The sequence below is a fragment of the Drosophila ananassae genome, chromosome 3L (assembly GCF_017639315.1).
Source record: "Drosophila ananassae strain 14024-0371.13 chromosome 3L, ASM1763931v2, whole genome shotgun sequence".
Lineage (NCBI taxonomy): Eukaryota > Metazoa > Arthropoda > Insecta > Diptera > Drosophilidae > Drosophila > Drosophila ananassae.
Window position 1 is genome coordinate 3,333,151 of NC_057929.1, and position 17,035 is coordinate 3,350,185.

General features: G+C 41.5%; 2 protein-coding genes across 2 annotated transcripts; both read right to left on the reverse strand.

The window, feature by feature from the left end:
- Positions 1-1,996: 1,996 nt before the first annotated feature.
- Positions 1,997-3,809, reverse strand: LOC6495101 (cytochrome P450 9b2). The gene is made up of 4 exons (XM_001959032.4): positions 3,553-3,809; positions 2,995-3,490; positions 2,301-2,937; positions 1,997-2,237 (listed from the first exon to the last, which is right to left on the reverse strand). Exons 1-4 carry the CDS (start codon positions 3,756-3,758, stop codon positions 2,071-2,073), a joined length of 1,506 nt encoding a protein of 501 aa, XP_001959068.1. The 5' UTR covers positions 3,759-3,809; the 3' UTR covers positions 1,997-2,070.
- A 921-nt stretch (positions 3,810-4,730) lies between these two features.
- LOC6495100 (cytochrome P450 9b2) lies at positions 4,731-6,807 on the reverse strand. The gene is made up of 4 exons (XM_001959033.4): positions 6,459-6,807; positions 5,896-6,391; positions 5,200-5,836; positions 4,731-5,135 (listed from the first exon to the last, which is right to left on the reverse strand). Exons 1-4 carry the CDS (start codon positions 6,788-6,790, stop codon positions 4,969-4,971), a joined length of 1,632 nt encoding a protein of 543 aa, XP_001959069.2. The 5' UTR covers positions 6,791-6,807; the 3' UTR covers positions 4,731-4,968.
- Between the last annotated feature and the right edge of the window lie 10,228 nt (positions 6,808-17,035).

Genomic DNA, 17,035 nt, shown 5'->3' on the forward strand with positions numbered 1-17,035 from the left:
GTCTCTGGGTTCTGAGAGCTACACGGAACATGCTCCCTGTATCTATATAATATTAAAAAACAAACCATTAAACGAAAGTAAATAAATCTCTAGCAAGGTGTGAGCGACTCATACATATGTGTTGTATTCATTCAGTAATTAATATATGTAAATACTTATGTATATTGGAATATCGGTAAAGAAATCCAAACGTTTTAAAGCATGGCACTCAAGTACTTTATTACTCAGAGTACTTATGATTGTTAAGGTTGATAAGTGTTATCAGTACTTTTTACTGGGTGATGAAATGTGTAAATTATTTATTAAATGTTTATCAATGAAATATCGATTATTCCTTATAAGGTAGGTATAATTTGTCATAAAAATGGAGGTCGTAAAATTCTGCCTGCAAATTAGTTGCACTGACAATATTTTAAACATTTAGCAGATTTTAGCCATATAGGAAAACCTAATAGCCTGTCTCGTACGTAGCTAATACCTATTTCCTAACTCGAAATAATCCTTGAGTTACTTTCCCTAAAATAAAGCCAATTATCTTCCTTTTTAAATTATAATTTAATATTGCTAGGTGTCGAGGTTCTACATAATCTTATCAATGGTAATGTAGACATCCAAAACGCGTTAGATTTAACGTTCCTGGTAGAAGGACTAAAAAATTCATCCTCCACTCCTTTCCCATTGTAGTTGGACGTCACGACAACACGGATCCCTTTTGGGTATTATGTTCATACTACAATGGTCTTTACCGCGTCTTGTCAATTTGCTCTACGTATAACCTTAAGTCTTTTATTTTATAGGACCATAGAATCTTTTTAGCGCGGTTCTCACTGCATACGTACAGCCCACCTCCCGTCCAACCGACCGAGGGACGCTGCCGCGTAACGTACGGCTCGAATCGCGGGAATAGATCCGAGATAGATAAGCGAGGATTAGGAGAAAGATATTACGAGGAAGAGTGTTGCACAGATAAGGCGGTTAATATAAGCGATTTAAGATTGTTAGTAGGGCAAAGTGACAAGATGTGGTAGAGACCATTGTAGTCCGAACATAATACCCTGAACGGATCGTGTTGGGCATATGTCGAACTACAATGGCTGAGGAGCAGAGGACGAAAGTTTCTGGTCCTTCTACTAGGAATGTTAAAATTTAAGCGTGTTAGTAAATGCTGGCTGTCTATATTTCCATAAATAAGATTATATAAAAACATGACACCCAGCATCGTTCTACGATTTGTTAATGATGGTAAGATGATTAGTAAAAGTCTACTATGATAAGAGGGGAGGTAAAGATTTACATCCCAATTATGTCCCCTAAGCGCAAAAGTAAGGAAGTTTTTTTGTACAGATTCAATGTGATCTTGGTTTACTCCATATTGAGGACTCCAGACACACGATCCATACTCAAGAATCGGACGGACCAGTGATGTATATAACGTTTTAGTTATGTACGGGTCATTAAATTCTTTTGACCATCTTTTAATAAAACCAAGCACACCCATAGCTTTATTAACCATGGTAGATACATGGTCGGTAAATTTAAGTTTCAAATCTAATAGGACACCTAGATCGTTAACCTGAGTTAATCGTTCTAAGGCGTTCCCATAGAGAAAGTACATAGCCTGGTGAGGACTAGATCGGTAGAAAGACATAAGTTTACATTTTGATCCATTAAGCTTTAGGTTATTTGCTAAACACCAATTTTGAAGTTTATCCAAATCGGATTGAAGTCTAGACTGGGCGCTAGTGAATTTATACTGAAGGCATAGCTTAACATCATCAGCGTACATAAGTACAAGTGAATTAGTTAAGGCAAGGGGCAAGTCGTTAATAAGCAGAGTAAAAAGTAGGGGTCCAAGATGGCTTCCTTGGGGCACCCCCGATGTGGCGCGGACTAAACGCGAGGTAACATCTTTAAAGAAAACACGTTGGGTTCTCCCTGATAAGTAACTCGAAATCCACTCTTATAATCCAATCTTATAGGACAAAAGTCTTGCAAATAAATTTAGAAAAATTCATTTGGGCAAACATTTTATTTAACAAAATTTACAGTCTTTCTAATTTTCAATTAAAATTATTTGCGGGGTACCAATGTGATCCAGAAGCCAGATTTGGGAGTCAAGTTAAACCCACGGGCAGACTCCCAGAGATCCTTAATGGTCTTCGGAGATGCTTCGATTTTGTATTGAAGAATCAGGTTATACAGCATTCCCTTGACCTGCATCAGGGCATAGCGATTGCCTAACAAGGGAAAAGAGGGTAGAATTTGGATCTAAAATATATAAAATATGTATATTAACTCACCAATGCAGTTACGAGGACCAACGCCAAATGGCAAATAGGTGTAGGGAACCAATTCATTCTTTCGCTCCTCGCTAAACCTTTCAGGATCGAATTTCTGAGGATCCGGGAAGTAGCGGTCGTCCCAGTGGATGCCTGCGATGGGAATATTCACCCGGTCTCCCGCCTTAAAGTCAAAAAGAACGTTGCCATTCTCATCGGTGAGGGTGTAGTCCTTGGAACAAAAGCGATCAGTGGCAGCTGCCAGAGTCCACTTCCTGAGCGATTCCGACACCACCATGTCCATGTAGGTCATCTTCTGGACAGCGTCGTAGGTAAGAGAGCCGCCGTTGAGGGACTTTTGGATTTCCTTTGCCTCCTCGTAGAGTCGCTCCTGGATGTTCGGGTTATGCAACAGCTCGAAGGAAGTGGTGCAGAGCAAGTTTGCGTTGTTCTCGAAGGCGGCAAAGAAGAAAATGAAGCACTGGGCCGCGATCTCGTCATCCGTCCAATTGTCCTCGCCCTCATTCTTGGCCTCCATAAGGAGCTGAATCATGTCGGGGCGGTTGATGTTGTGCTCCTGGCGATACTTCATGGCTTCCACTACCAGACGCACAAAGTAATCCACTTTGCTGCTCTCAAAAATGGTCATTTTGAAGAACTAAAGGGAGCTCAAAAATTAGGTATGAATCTTATCGATAAGTTTGTAGTGGCTCACATTAAACAAGGTCGGCATGATAGCAAGCAAGAAGAACTTAAGGAGCTGTATTCCTCTAGAGAACACCAATGCCTGCCCGATCTCGTAGAACTCGTTGCCAGGATTGTCAAAGGAGTTCACCTTTAGCCCGAAAGCCGTTGTGGCAATGATATCGTTTGAGAGCTTATTAAAAAGCACCTTCATGTCTATCTCAAAACCTTTTGAAGTCGATTGGGTACCCAAGTGCTGGAGGCACTCGGCGAATCCGTCGTTCATCAGGGTAAACATATTCCTCATCTTGGCGGCCGTGAAGACCGGGGACAGGGTATTCCGCATCTTCTTCCAACGCTGGTCCCTCATCACCGTAATCATGTCGTTGAGCAAGCGCTCCTTGGAGTTCATGAAGTTCTGATGGTTGGGAAAGTGATCGAAGTCCTTGACGCAGATCTTCTTGATTAACTCGGGATCGTTGATCTGGACCATGGGGGTTTTCATGTTAAACAAACCGACAACTTTGCTACGGTTTTCAAAAATATTATGTAATATGAAAATTTCATTGTTAAATCCATTGATACTTACTGTTGCCGGTTACGATTGTAGAACTCGCTCAGCTGTTTCTGAAAAGACATCTTCTGAAGGGCCGAGCTGGCCATGTTGCCCAAAAATGGCCAGGGCTTTTCAAAAGGCAGATTCCGACCATCGAAGGCGTTGAATGATGATGTACCCCACTTGTAGATCAGAAAGCTCAGGGCCAGAAGGCCAATACAAATTTCCAGTAGAGCCATGGCAAGGCTGCTTTGCAGAACTACTGCGAACTGAGTTTCGCACTTGTAGAACCTTTGAATTTATACCCGCAGTGGAGTAAATATATTTGTACATAACAAATAATCAGCCAGAGAGATATCGCCCCTTAGCCGGCTGGTAATGTTGAACACATAAGAACTGGACACTAATCGACTGCTCTCCATGGGTAGTTCATTTTATTTTGAATAAAAAAGCTCAAAACTTAGAAACCGAAAAAATGAGATTGTTTGAGTTTGATATTGTATGTATATAAAAGTTCTGTCAGGTTAGGTTCTAATCATATAAAAATATCTGATATTTCGGAATCTTATCAAATACGTGATTAATTTCTTTAAAATAAAAATATAGGGGTAGCACTCTTAATTACTGGTGAGTCATCAAAATGGGTTACACTTGGAAAAAATTGTTTCTTTTTTTTAACAAAAGAAGATTAATTTTCTTTAAATTTATTTGAATGTAATTCTAAAATATAATAGTGTATGATAACTAATCGGCCTTGTCAATGACCCAGAAATTATTGCTCAGTGAGGAGTTTTAAAAGTTCTGTCCGTCAGTTTGAAAAACCTGTCAGTTCCAATAAACGTTATGATCAGTCTCCCAGGTCTGATATTATGTCATCCCCTTAGAACTCCGGTTGTCTTGTCAATCTCGGAGAATATGATGTAAACTTCGCTCTCCAAGCGGTTTTAAATACACGTTAGTGTTGCTGTTGAGGTCCGGAGATTGAATATTTTAGCATATTGACCGGCGGCCAGTTTAAACTAAAAGCCAAAACCAATAATGATCAGAAAACGGTTAAATCATCATATTGGCCTTAAGCGTTATACCAGATACCAAGCAACAATTAAATATTTTGGACAGATTTGTTTTCTGTTTTGTTTTTCCGAATAGGCTTGTCAATTTTTGGAAACAGGTGTAAATAAAAGGGAAAGGAAACTATGTTTTTTTTTTTTAACAATTTATTTATAATTATATTATTATTATTAACAATAAATATGAAGAATTCAAAAATTTATGATGTCTTTATAAACGATATTTTGTACTAACGTTCCAAATCCAAACAAATGTAGTAGATGTTTACCAACATCTAATATTATAATACTCTTAATTCCATGTCATAGTTACCTTAGATATTCATAGATCCGTAGGTAATTTGATCACAAATCCAGTCTTTTCGTTATTCTAATAGGTTTAATTTCGTGGTACCAATTGCATATAGAATCCAGAAGCGGGCGTCAGTCTGAAGCTGCGTGCCGACTCCCACATATCCTTGATGGTCCTCGGAGATTCCTCGATCTTATAATTTAGCAATAAATGGTAAAGCATTCCCTTCACCTGCATTTGAGCAAATCGACTCGCTGAAAGGGCATTATGTTATCAGTTTATGTCAACAAAATGTATCTAATCTATTATTTTACTCACCAATGCAGCTACGAGGTCCGGCGCCAAAAGGTAGATAAGTAAAGGGAACCATATCCCCCTTTCGCTCCTCGCTGAAACGCTCGGGATCAAACTTTCTGGGCTCCGGGAAGTATCGGTCGTCTCCGTGCAGTCCGGCTATGGGAATTGAGATGCGATCTCCGACCTTAAAATCAAAGAGCTTTGTGCCGTCCTCGTCGGTAAGGGTGTAGTCCTTGGAGCAGACCCGATCTGTGGTAGGCGCAAGAGACCACTTGCGTAGTGTCTCCGATATAACCATGTCCATGTATGTCATTTTCTGCACAGTATCGTAGGTAACTGGGCCGCCATTTAGGGATTCCTTAGTTTCCAAGATCTCCTCATATAGTCGCTGCTGGATGTCGGGATTGTGGAGCAGCTCGTAGGCAGTTATGCAGGTCAGGTTGGTGTTGTTGTCAAGGGCGGCGAAGAAAAAGATGAAGCACTGGGCCACGATCTCGTCATCGCTCCAATTTACTGTCGACTCCTTCTTAGCCTCCATCATCAACTGGATCATATCGGGACGCGATATGTTCAGTTTCTCGCGCTGCTTCATGGCATCGACCACAAGGCCAACGAAGTAGTCCACTTTGGCGCCATCAAATATCTTCATGTTGAAGAACTGCACAGATATCGAAGGTTATATTGACGTCAAGAATATATACTTCCCGGAGTACTTACTGTAAAAAGCTTGGGCATGAGGGCCGATAGCGTAAACTTGAAGAACTGTATTCCGCGCGTGAAAATCAGAGTCGAGCCCACTCGATAGAACTCATTCTTTGGATTTTCGAAAGAATTTACCTTCAAGCCAAATGCCGTTGTGGCGATAACATCGCTGGTTAGCTTTTGGAACAGAACTTTCACATCGACCTCGAAGCCGGTGGCTTGGGATTGATCCCCCAAGTGCTGGACGCACTCCCCGAAACTGTCGTTCATGAGGACAAACATGCTCCGCATCTTGGCGGCCGTAAAGACCGGGGTCAGGGTGTTCCGCATCTTTTTCCAACGCTGATCCCTCATTGTGTTGACCATGTCGTTCAGCAGACGCTCATTGGTGGTTATCAGGAGCTGGTGGTTGGGGAAGTAGTCGAAATCCTTGACGCAGATCTTCTTGATCAGTTCGGGATCGTTTATCTGGACCATTGGGGTGCGAAGACTAAAAAAGCCTACGACTTTGCTAAAATATGGAAGAAGTACATCGATTTTAATAAAAAGCTTTTGATTTCATATTGAATTTGACTCACTGGTGACGCGTGCGAGAGTAAAACTCGGTTAATTCTTTGTGGTTGGAGATTTTCTGGAGAGCAGATCGTTTCATATTGCCAAAAAATGGATATGGCTTTTCGAAGGGCAGGTTACGTTGTTCAAAAGTCTTAAATGTGGCAATAGACCACCAGTAGATGAGCACGATAATGGCCAGAAGGGCCAAAGCTATTTCTAAGACAGCCATGATTGATAGTTGTTGTTGTAGTGCTGAAGTTGCAAGTTTAGTGAGAACTGAGCTAGCGCGGCGTAGGACCCTCCAATTTATACCCGATTGTTTATCAGTCCTAACCTCTTCAGAGCCTAAGTGCATGTGAGGTTTGTTTGATTCGAATCTGTAAGCTTTCGTTTTTAGTTTCACTACAAATCGATGAGCTTTTTTCCTCTCTTTCAATTTCATAAGTTTGTAAAAAACGATCTGTGTGAAAATTTTCTTTGAAAGCTTAATAAAAAGCTTTCTGTTAAATTCTACTTAATGGTTGGCTTAAGCTATTAATTATATTTTTTGGTCAATAGTGTCTCGCAACTCAGTGAAGAAACCATATCCGTGTCCACCCCTTACATTTTTTCTGAAATTTCCATTTCATAATGTGGAAAGTGCATGGGAAGGACGTAATGGGCCTCAACGATGGCTATATCTTAGCCAATTTCCATCGGATTATTGAGCGGACTACCTCAAACGATTTGTGAATCGATTCTTCAAAATTCTGCATCAAAATCTGAGAACAAAATATTTTTTCGATTTTTGATAAAATTTTCAAGGGGTCCCCTTCAAAATGTGGATCAGGCATAGGATGCGAAAAATGGCCCCCAGCGATGGCTATATCTTGGCCAATTTGCACCCGATTCTTAAGCGAAGTACCTTAAACGATTTGTGGATCGATTCTCCATAGTTCTGCATCAAAATCTGAGAACAAATTATTTTTTCGATTTTTGATAAAATTTTCAAGGGGGTCCCCTTCAAAATGTGGATCAGGCATAGGATGCGAAAAATGGCCCCCGCGATGGCCCCCAGCGATATATCTTGGCCAATTTCCACCCAATTCTTGAGCGGAATAGCTTAAACGATTTGTGGACCGATTCTCCATAGTTCTGCATCAAAATCTGAGAACAAAATATTTTTTCGATTTTTGATAAAATTTTCAAGGGGGTCCCCTTCAAAATGTGGAACAGGCATAGGATGCGAAAAATGGCCCCCAGCGATGGCTACATCTTGGCCAATTTCCACCCGATTCTTGAGCGGAATACCTTAAACGATTTGTGGATCGATTCTCCATAGTTCTGCAGCAAAATCTGAGAACAAAATATTTTTTCAATTTTTGATAAAATTTTCAAGGGTCCCTTCAAAATGTGGAAACGGCATAGGATGGGAAAAATGGCCCCCAACGATGTCCATATCTTGGCCAATTTCAATCCGATTCTTGAGCGGAATACCTCAATCGATTTGTGGATCGATTCTCCATAGTTCTGCAGCAAAATCTGAGAACAAAATATTTTTTCGATTTTTGATAAAGTTTTTAAGGGGGTCCCTTCAAACTGTGGAAACGGCAAAGGATGGGAAAAATGGCCCCCAACGATGTCCATATCTTGGCCAAGTTCAATCCGATTCTTGAGCGGAGTACGACTTGTGGATCGATTCCCAACACCTTTTTTTAAAGATTTTTGTGCCGTTGCAGTTTGGTCGCAGTTAGACGCATATATGTTAAACTTATAAATTCATAAATTAATTGTAAAGGTAAGATTGTAATAAATATAGTTCCACTCTGTCTGCCCTCCCTTTAGTTTTGGAGCTTCCAAAACGGCCTTTTACTGTGTTATTCATATGGGTATTCAGGGTTTATTCACCCTTTGCTACCAAGCTGTCATGCATACAAAATCGACTGTACATGTACATCTTCCATACATGTATGTATTCAATGCATATATAACTTTCATTTGCCCAGCCAACTATGCTAGGACCCCTACTTTCTCCTCCCCCAAAGGGGCTCTCGGCAAACACACAAGCATACATGTATGGAAAGTCCTTTAACATTTTATGCGCAACTTAAATGTTAGAATACAGAACCTCATACATATATGCATGTAACTGCTGAGTGTGTGTGTGTGAGTGGGTGATGCATTTTATCAAAGCTTGCCCAGGACTTCAAATGTCTGTCAAGCTACGAGGACCCCCGCCACGCCCACCGCCTCCCATTCAATGCTATTTGATTCTATTCTATCTCCCTCTTTCTCATTTTTATGCGCAAATCATCCTGCATCATTAAATCTTTTGCTGCTGTTTGTTGCTCGTCCTTTGGCATTGCTTTTGCATTTCCTTTCGCTTTCCTTTCACCAGCTATTCCTTTGCTGAAATTTACGACTTTGGGCGTTGATTTTTTCGGAATCCATTTTCCACACAGCTCGCCACACAGTTTTATTTTGTTTCGTTTTTTATGTGGTTTTAAGTAGTCGTAAAGCGTAACACTTGATGAGATATTAAACGTTGCCCAAAAAAGATACCAGGAAGCCTGCTGGGCGCTTCTGATTTGGGGTTCACACATTGTTGCACTTTGTTTGATTTGATGGCCTTTTAAATATTGGTTTTTGAATTTTTCATTACATCCTGTGGCAAAACGCTTTCAATAGCTGTTTAATAGATTCGGGGTTCTGTAGAAAAAAGAAAGGGGGAGAAATGGGAAATTATTAATAAGAAAAATCTGAAAATACACGGCAAAAAATAATGCAATTTTCAATGAAAACTTTTCTACCATTCACCTAGAAGTTCAGAGTTATTCAGAGGTCGAATTGTCACTCTGAATTTTTTTCAGTGTAACCCCTAACTCACCTGACAGCCTCGTCGTACCTGTCTCATCAAGCAGTGTAAAGAGACCACAAAAACCCAAGAACCTTGTCTGCAAACTTGTCAATGACTCCCGGCAACTAAATATTTTATTAGGCAGTTGCCAGTGCACAAAAAAAGAAGAGCCGAGCATATTGAAGCAGGACGAAGGACTCTGTGGATGTGTGTGGTCGTGATTGCGTGAAATTTAGTAGCTCTTGGGGCGATGTAGGGACAGACAAGTTGATGCTGATGAGCCTCATGATGTGCGGGACGACGACGATGATGATGATGGTGATGCCGACCATGCCGACATGCGGATGTGGAAGTGGAGGTGGGAAATAGGAAGTGCCAGCCTGATGAAGCTGCGTCCTCCAGCCAGCCTGTCAGGGGAATTCGAAAGATGGCGGCAAAGTTCCTTGACTGCCCCACACCCTCTGGTTATGCCCCAACCCTCCTCGAGCTGTTTGCTCACAATTGGCTATACGTGTGCAACATTTTTAAGTAGCTTTTCCTCCAGCTGCCCGGCCATGAGCTGTGTTGTCTTAAGTTCAAGGGAAACGCCAAGGCGGAAACATATGTTTTCAATTTGGCTTGCAAATGGAAGAACTTGATTGAATTTAGCAAGGCCAATATGAAGATCGATGAGACTTTAATAGACAAGTTTATTTTCATTTCATTTTTGTTTCAGGATGCGGAATATAGACTTCAATGCTAATGGTTTCAATATTGTTATAAGAAATTTATAAAAAGCATCAACTTTTTAGTCGTACAGTAACTAATTCAAGCCAAAAAGGTCACCAATTTAAAGACTATGTGGTTAGGTGGTAAAAATAAAAAGGAAAACTTTAACATGGCCACAAACTATCCGAAAGTTCATTCATTGTCGCAGTCCCCAAAGAACCGAGGGGAGCCAGGGAGCTTGCAAATTACGTTTGCGGCGTCTGACTGCCTGCCTGCCTGCATCAATCATACGCACCGTGTTCAGCAGCTGTCGAGGCGACCGGGGAAATCGACTTCTGGCTGGGAGTCTCCGAGGACGACCACAACCGAAACGGTGACAGCACCCGTCTCCATGTCACTTCATTCAAATTATTTGCGATCCGGCTTTGTTGTTAGTGAAAGCGTCGCCTAATTGTACGCCACATGATTTGCAAGTGAGACTGCCAGCCAGCTCCTTTCGTCTGCAAATTAAAATAAATTGTCCGAAATTAAAGGGAAACTTTTACTTTTGGCCCAGCTTCATTCTATGGCTGGTTGGGCTGCTTAGGAATTCAAATGCCGTCGCTGGGGGATCCTACACGGCCATGACTTGTCAGACAACATCCTGGCTTCCTTTCTCCAACCAGGCGGCGGCATTAGTATATGTATCTGCGTGTTTGTCCTTTGGCTGACATTCATTTGTAATGCGATGGGCGTAGGGACGTGGCACAACTTTTTGCATATTACGCACTTGGTCACGTACACTTCTCATATTTATTTTGCATAAGTTTGCGACTCCAACGCCGATGATGGATGCCGAGAACTGAAAGCAGAGAGCAGAAAGTTGGCAGCTTTAAGCCTGGATCCGGCTGAAAATTAGCTCAATTAGGCCCAGACCGGGCATAGGCAGACAGCCGAGCTCCGATAAGCGATGCGATATAAACGAACAATGGCAGCGGGAAATTTTCCTTAGACACGGTAATTGGACAGGCTCTAAAGCGCCATTTGAATTATGGCCCGGCACTTATGAGAATTTTTACTGTTCTGTTTCGGCTTTTTATTTATTTGGCTTTTCATTTTTGTGATTCTGGCTCTGACTCTGCGACGACCTTTGCCAGCCAGTTCAATGGCTGTGGCCCCCCACCCCCACCTACCCAAAACACACTTGCAACCACCCCCTAAAAGGCTGGCAACACAATTTTTTATTTCGCATGTTGCGACGCTAAGTGCTTCCTGTGCTTGCGGCACGGGGCTAGGGCCGGGGCAAGGTGCCACATCAACTTTGGCTGCCACGCCATAATATTAATTGTGCCCTGCCAGAAAATATATATATTTTTTTTCGTCTGCGGGGGACAAGGAGGGTCTGAGCGTCTCTGTGCACATAAAGGACATTGCCAGAGGCCACTTAAATGCCATTAAATTTTTATTTTATGCCTTGGATGATGTGCGTGCGGTCTTAAATTTTTCATAATTATTCATAGCCGGGTCCTTGCCTCTTTTAAGTCCGATAATCGCACTCTGTTGCTTCGGTTGGGGCCACCAGCTATTTGGTCAACTCGTGAGTATTTGTATTTCCGCACTTCACTTCCGCTGGCTGCTGAAAAGGTGGGCAGGAATTATGATTGTTTGCCAGCCAGCTGATGCATCTTCTAGAAGGGATGATCTCAGTTGTTACAGGTCCTGCGACCGGACTAGTTTCCCCGACGACGGGTGTGTTGTCACACTCCCCCAGAGGTCTCTGGGAGTCGCTTCTGTGCAAAATGACAAATTGTCTCATCAGTCAACGCAAATGTAACAGAACAGAGTGGAACAGAACGAGTACAATGGATGAAAGTAAAACTGAGCTAGAGCAGAGGTTTTTTTCCAGCAAGCTTGCCAGCAATCATTATTATTGCCTACTTTTGAGGGCTTCATCAGAAGGTGCATGGGAAATAAAAGTCAGGACCTTTAAACTCTATTCTAAGAATTTGCCAATCCTATTTTTTATTTAATAATGAGCTCTTGAAAACTTCTTCATTTTAGTTTTTAAATGTCAGCTATCATCCAAAATAAGTGAGACTTTAACTTGAACCCATCGTAGGTGTCCTTTTCAGAAAAAGTAAAATAGCTTCAATTTTTTTCTGTGCAAATTTTCACACATCTCCCCTACTTCGATGACATTACAGACACATGTGTTTTTGACAAGCTGCCGCTCATCGTCTTGTGCGACATCATTTGTTATATTTCATTTTCAATGTCTGGGGATAGCTTGTCTCCTGTACGGATTTCCCTTATGATGCTTCAGACTTCCTTTCGCGATTGAAGGCGGGGGAAAAATTATGGAAACTTTTCATTTCATCACTCAGCCATTTAATGAGCAAAGTTTCAATTAAATCGAAGCTCTCAGCGCAAGGACTTGGCCCCAGCTGCTGCTCAAACAAATCGAAACAAATAGAAACAGTCCGCCCAACAAAATCCCCTCGATTCCGCTGACAGAAATGCCAATAAAACACAATGCCAAAGAGAGCAAAAAGTTTATGTGTTTTTCAGCGATTCCTCCAACTAAATCACAGCTAAATCTTCTTCCCCCCAGAGTGGGTGGATTTTATTTGTTTGCCGTTCGGTTTTTTTTCTGTTTCGTTGCTTGTTTTGTTACTTTCGAATGTAAACTGATAAAAACAATTGAAAGCAAACAAAACCAAATGGGGGGAAAAGTAATCTTTAAATTAAGGGTCGTAGTGCTTATTGCTTCTGAAGGGTGTATGGGTAGACCCCAGAGCTTTTCCGGACTCCTTTCTCGATTCCTCCCCCAAAGCCCCAAAGTCGACCTCCCGCCCATATAAGTAAAGTCATTTGGTTTTGATTTGAATTTAAATGGTTCTTGGGTTTGTTTTCCTATTAAAGCGTTTACCACAAAATTGAAAGGTTTTTCCACCATTGGGGGCGCCTCCTGAAAATGTGCCAGAGCTTTAATAGATTTTTATTTTCCCTCGGCCTGGGCCTGCATGTGAAACTCTCATTATAATTTAATTAACTGTGCACTATATATTTTCGCGGTAATTCATATTTAGTCCACATTAGCGTGCCTGACCCCCGAATGGTTCGTGAGTGTGTTTGTTTTGTAAATAAGCACTTGGCCCTGCATAATTTTCTCATTCAACTCTAATCTTAATGTTTAATTTAGTTTTTCATTATTTAAGGCTGACCCAAGGGGGAGCGGTTGACCTTGAATATCCTAACTTTTTCAGGCTTTAAAGTATATAGGACACAGAAATAAATCCAAAAAACCTTTTCAATTTGTCATTTTACTTATTTTTCAACGGCTGAAGTAACTCTTCTTTTAAATTACCGGCTCTCCCCTGCTCCACTCTCAAATAATTTACATAATTTGGACATTTAATTTGTCTCGCTCTCGCTCTAATTAAGAAAGTTAATGGCTTCTTGTGTGGCTAAGTTGGAAAGTTTCGCTGTCACCTCGGTCCAATTATGAGGTTGCCTAATATTTTGGCCACGAAGTCTTTATCCTTAGCCGCAGTTCCTTAGCTCTTGAGAACCAGCTCTCGGCTTGGAATGGGGGAGCGGGCACTAAGCCAAGTTCTGAGGAGCAGCACTTAGCTGTGAGTTTTACAGTTCATTGCATTGTTATATAATTTAACAGGCAAACACCTTGCCTCAGTGCACCCACTCAAAGGCATTCACACACTCCACTCCACACCCCCCGCCGGCAGGGGTGATTCAGTGAAGAAGGGATGGCCAAAAGCCGGGCAACAATGTAGCCAAGTTTATTTGTGCTAAAAAGAGTTTCTCAGACTTAACCCCTCGCTGCCTCACTGTCTCGCCCAACGCTCCTTGAGCCCAGTGCCATATCAAATACTCGCTCACACATGCGAGAGTGCTTATGAAATGGTTTTCTCCAGGGTTGGGGGGTCGGGCGTTTTGGGCCAGGGGGAGCGTATAAAAAATTGCTACAAAAGATGCCATTAAAAAATCTTTGTGTTGCCACAAATAAATCCAGTCCTAACACGGGACACCCTCGAACGCATGAGGAACAATATTACACTTGAAAAAACTATATTTTCACAACATTTTATATTTAAGTATATTATTTTATTATATAGTATTACATATATAAGTTATTGTTTCTCAAGTATGACATTTATAAATTAGAACCAAACACCTATTAGAGACACCTATCCTATTTTTTCCAGTTCATATGAACAACAAAGAGCTTTTCATCCATCAAAGTGAAAACTAAGTCGCAGGCGGGGCAGCAAGAAAAAAAGTTACTAAGCCTGGTGGATGCCTGGGAAGAGGCTGGCCAGGGGGAGGGATCGCCTTTCTCCCATTTCAGTTGGCTTAACACATTTTACACTTTTTGCAATTGCTTAGCCGTGCTCCAAACCCCCCAAACCGGCGCCCCACCAGCTAGTCTCCATTCCCGAAACTCGACTCTCCCCAGTTGGACTCCACATGAGCCTGTATACTTTCAGGCGCGACCCATTTAAATGTCACTTTAGAAGGAGCTCAGTCCGAAATCCAACAAACGCAGAAGCAAAAGCAAAATCCCAATCCGTATCCCAATCTCGCACATTAACACATTTTCGTGTGGCGCCATTGTTGGTAACGACCCTCCCCTTCCATGACCCCAAACGCACTCTCTAAAACTATTTTGGCAAGGCGTGTCGAACAGTAAATTTAGTGCCTCCATGCCCCTCCATCCCAAAACTCGCTTCTAAGCCTTGCTCTCAGATCGTAAAAAGCGGTGGAAAATCCGCTTTTAAAACGCACATGTGTGGGTGGAAAGGAAACGCGGAGATTTGCATAAAAAGCGTGTGACAAGCGGGAGAGTGGGGATAGAAGGCGCAAAGAACCATGGAACTGTTGTCGTTATTCACACGCAGCACTTGGTCTTTTAGGCCGGGCCAATACGTCAATAAATTGCTTGCCAGCAGGAGTCGCGGCTCCACAAAAACTAACAGACAGCTCAATTTGGTCAACGATGCTGTGATAAGTTGGCTTTTTTTTTGCAACACTTGCTATTGCAATTTTGACACTTTTTTGTTGACGAGATTTTACTGAAAGAGCAGGTATTCCATAGCAGTCATACTCTTTCAAAGGATATTATTTCTTAAAGTCTTAAATACTTCAAGATAATCAAATAACTATAAAAAATAAATAGTAAGTAATGGGACCTATTAATTTGAACCTTGACAAAAGCAATTATCTGTTACCACCCTATAGCCCCAGTTGATTATACCCAAAAGCAACATTCAACTCTATGATGCCATTGATGGCCATAAATTTTCGGATATGGGATGACGGACAATGAACAGGACACATTTTTAAAAGAGAATTCAAATAAACTACTCCATAAATTATATTTTTTCGTTGGTTAATATCCTTATTTTGTTTTTAAAATTGTTTAAACCATAATAAATGTATCATTATGTTTTCCATTTCGATTTTTCATCATTTTCCAACGGGATTACATCAAGAACTAAAAGGCAATATGGCGAATAAACAAGCATACCTTCAGGCTGACACCAAAAACAATGGCGGATGCCTATCCGATTCGGTTTCCCATTTTCCGGCCATGTTCCCTGCCCTTCACCTGATCGATGTGTCATTTTGACAAACAAATTAGCATACGCGAAAGAAAAATAAACCGAAAAAAATGTAAAATCTAAAAAGAAAGGAAGGGGAAAAAGTCTGGCAAGCTGAAGAGCTTGCTGGCAAAATGGAGTGGCCTGGGCTGGATCGTCGTCATCCTCGTGGCTATTCCCGCTGAGCGGGTGCTTTGCACAAACATTTTCATTTCAAATGCATCTTCGCGGCAGAATTTGCATTGCAAAGTTGGAACATTTGCTGATAGTGCTGCTGCTGCTGTGGCTGCAGCTCCTGCTGTTGTTGCCTCAATGGCGATCGTTACATAAAGTACGCCACTAAAGCCGCTGAGCGCCATCCGAATAGATGGAGGAATAGAAGGTGCAGCCCAAACCGCATCCACATCCACATTCTCATCCAAATCCCCGACTCGATCCTCAATGGCATCTTGATCATGTCATTTGTTCTGCTCTGTGGCAGTTGCCGCAATTTCCTGTTGGCCATAAATTGAAATAATTGCGGATCGCAAGCGCTGATTTCAATCAACTAATTGACATTTTATGATGAACACATTTCTTTTTCCCGATAGACAAATGAACGTCGAAGGTTGCCCAAATATAATATTAAAAGTCAAATGCACAGAGAAAAAGTAGGACATGGAAAAAGGGTCATGTAGATGCAGCTATGAGGAGTAATATATTTTTAAAGGTTTTCTTTCTGTTGATGTTTAATTCTTTACCCTCTAACATTTCTGTAATTCATAGTTTTAGAATATAATTCGAGTGTATGGTTAAAGTAGGCGGAGCAGGCCATCAAAATTGATATGTTGTCTATCATATCAAGAGCGTTCTTCATCATCTTCGGTAGCATCTTCAATTGAATTCGATTTAGTTGGATCGCTCGATCTCTGGATCGGTGTTGCCCTTGTTGGATGTCGGTTATGCCCACTTTAGGCATATCAATTGACTGCTTAGGCGGCTGTCAGATGCCTTAACGGACAGTCTACAACATCGTGTGGCATGTTGCTGCTGATAGATGTCCGTGATTTCGTAGAAAACGAAAGGCAAGGGTCTATCCAGGCCCCTCCTTCTCCTCCCATCTTGAATCTGCCTATTTTAGTGCTAATTAATGGGAAGTACAACAAGTCGTTCTGGTCGTTGCAGCTTAATTTGTCGCGGCTGCAACACAGCTCGTATTGGCAAATCCAGTTCCCTGTTGCATGTTGCACCAAGTGGGCAGCTCGAGATTGACGTGTCATCCGTATTGCTAGTGTTGTTCCTGCACAAGGAAAAAATTATCAACTTTTTATGGGAATGGATGGAAAGCTATATTTCAAAGCGTGTCCTTCTGGAAATCGTGAGTAAAGTATTGCAAACTTTTTGCCAATCTGATGCACTTTCTCCAGTAAGTATCGGATATTAATGTTGTCCAGAAACTCTTTATGGTATGCACTTC

Excerpts from the sequence above, each read along its gene's own strand:
- LOC6495100 (XM_001959033.4), bottom strand. The coding sequence starts at position 6,790 with ATGCACTTAGGCTCTGAAGAGGTTAGGACTGATAAACAATCGGGTATA. Across the intron at positions 6,392-6,458 it reads TACTCTCGCACGCGTCACCA|CAAAGTCGTAGGCTTTTTTA; the intron begins GTGAGTCAAATT and ends TCCATATTTTAG. Across the intron at positions 5,136-5,199 it reads CGGACCTCGTAGCTGCATTG|CGAGTCGATTTGCTCAAATG; the intron begins GTGAGTAAAATA and ends ATGCCCTTTCAG.
- LOC6495101 (XM_001959032.4), bottom strand. The coding sequence starts at position 3,758 with ATGGCTCTACTGGAAATTTGTATTGGCCTTCTGGCCCTGAGCTTTCTG. Across the intron at positions 3,491-3,552 it reads TACAATCGTAACCGGCAACA|CAAAGTTGTCGGTTTGTTTA; the intron begins GTAAGTATCAAT and ends TGAAAACCGTAG. Across the intron at positions 2,238-2,300 it reads TGGTCCTCGTAACTGCATTG|GCAATCGCTATGCCCTGATG; the intron begins GTGAGTTAATAT and ends TTCCCTTGTTAG.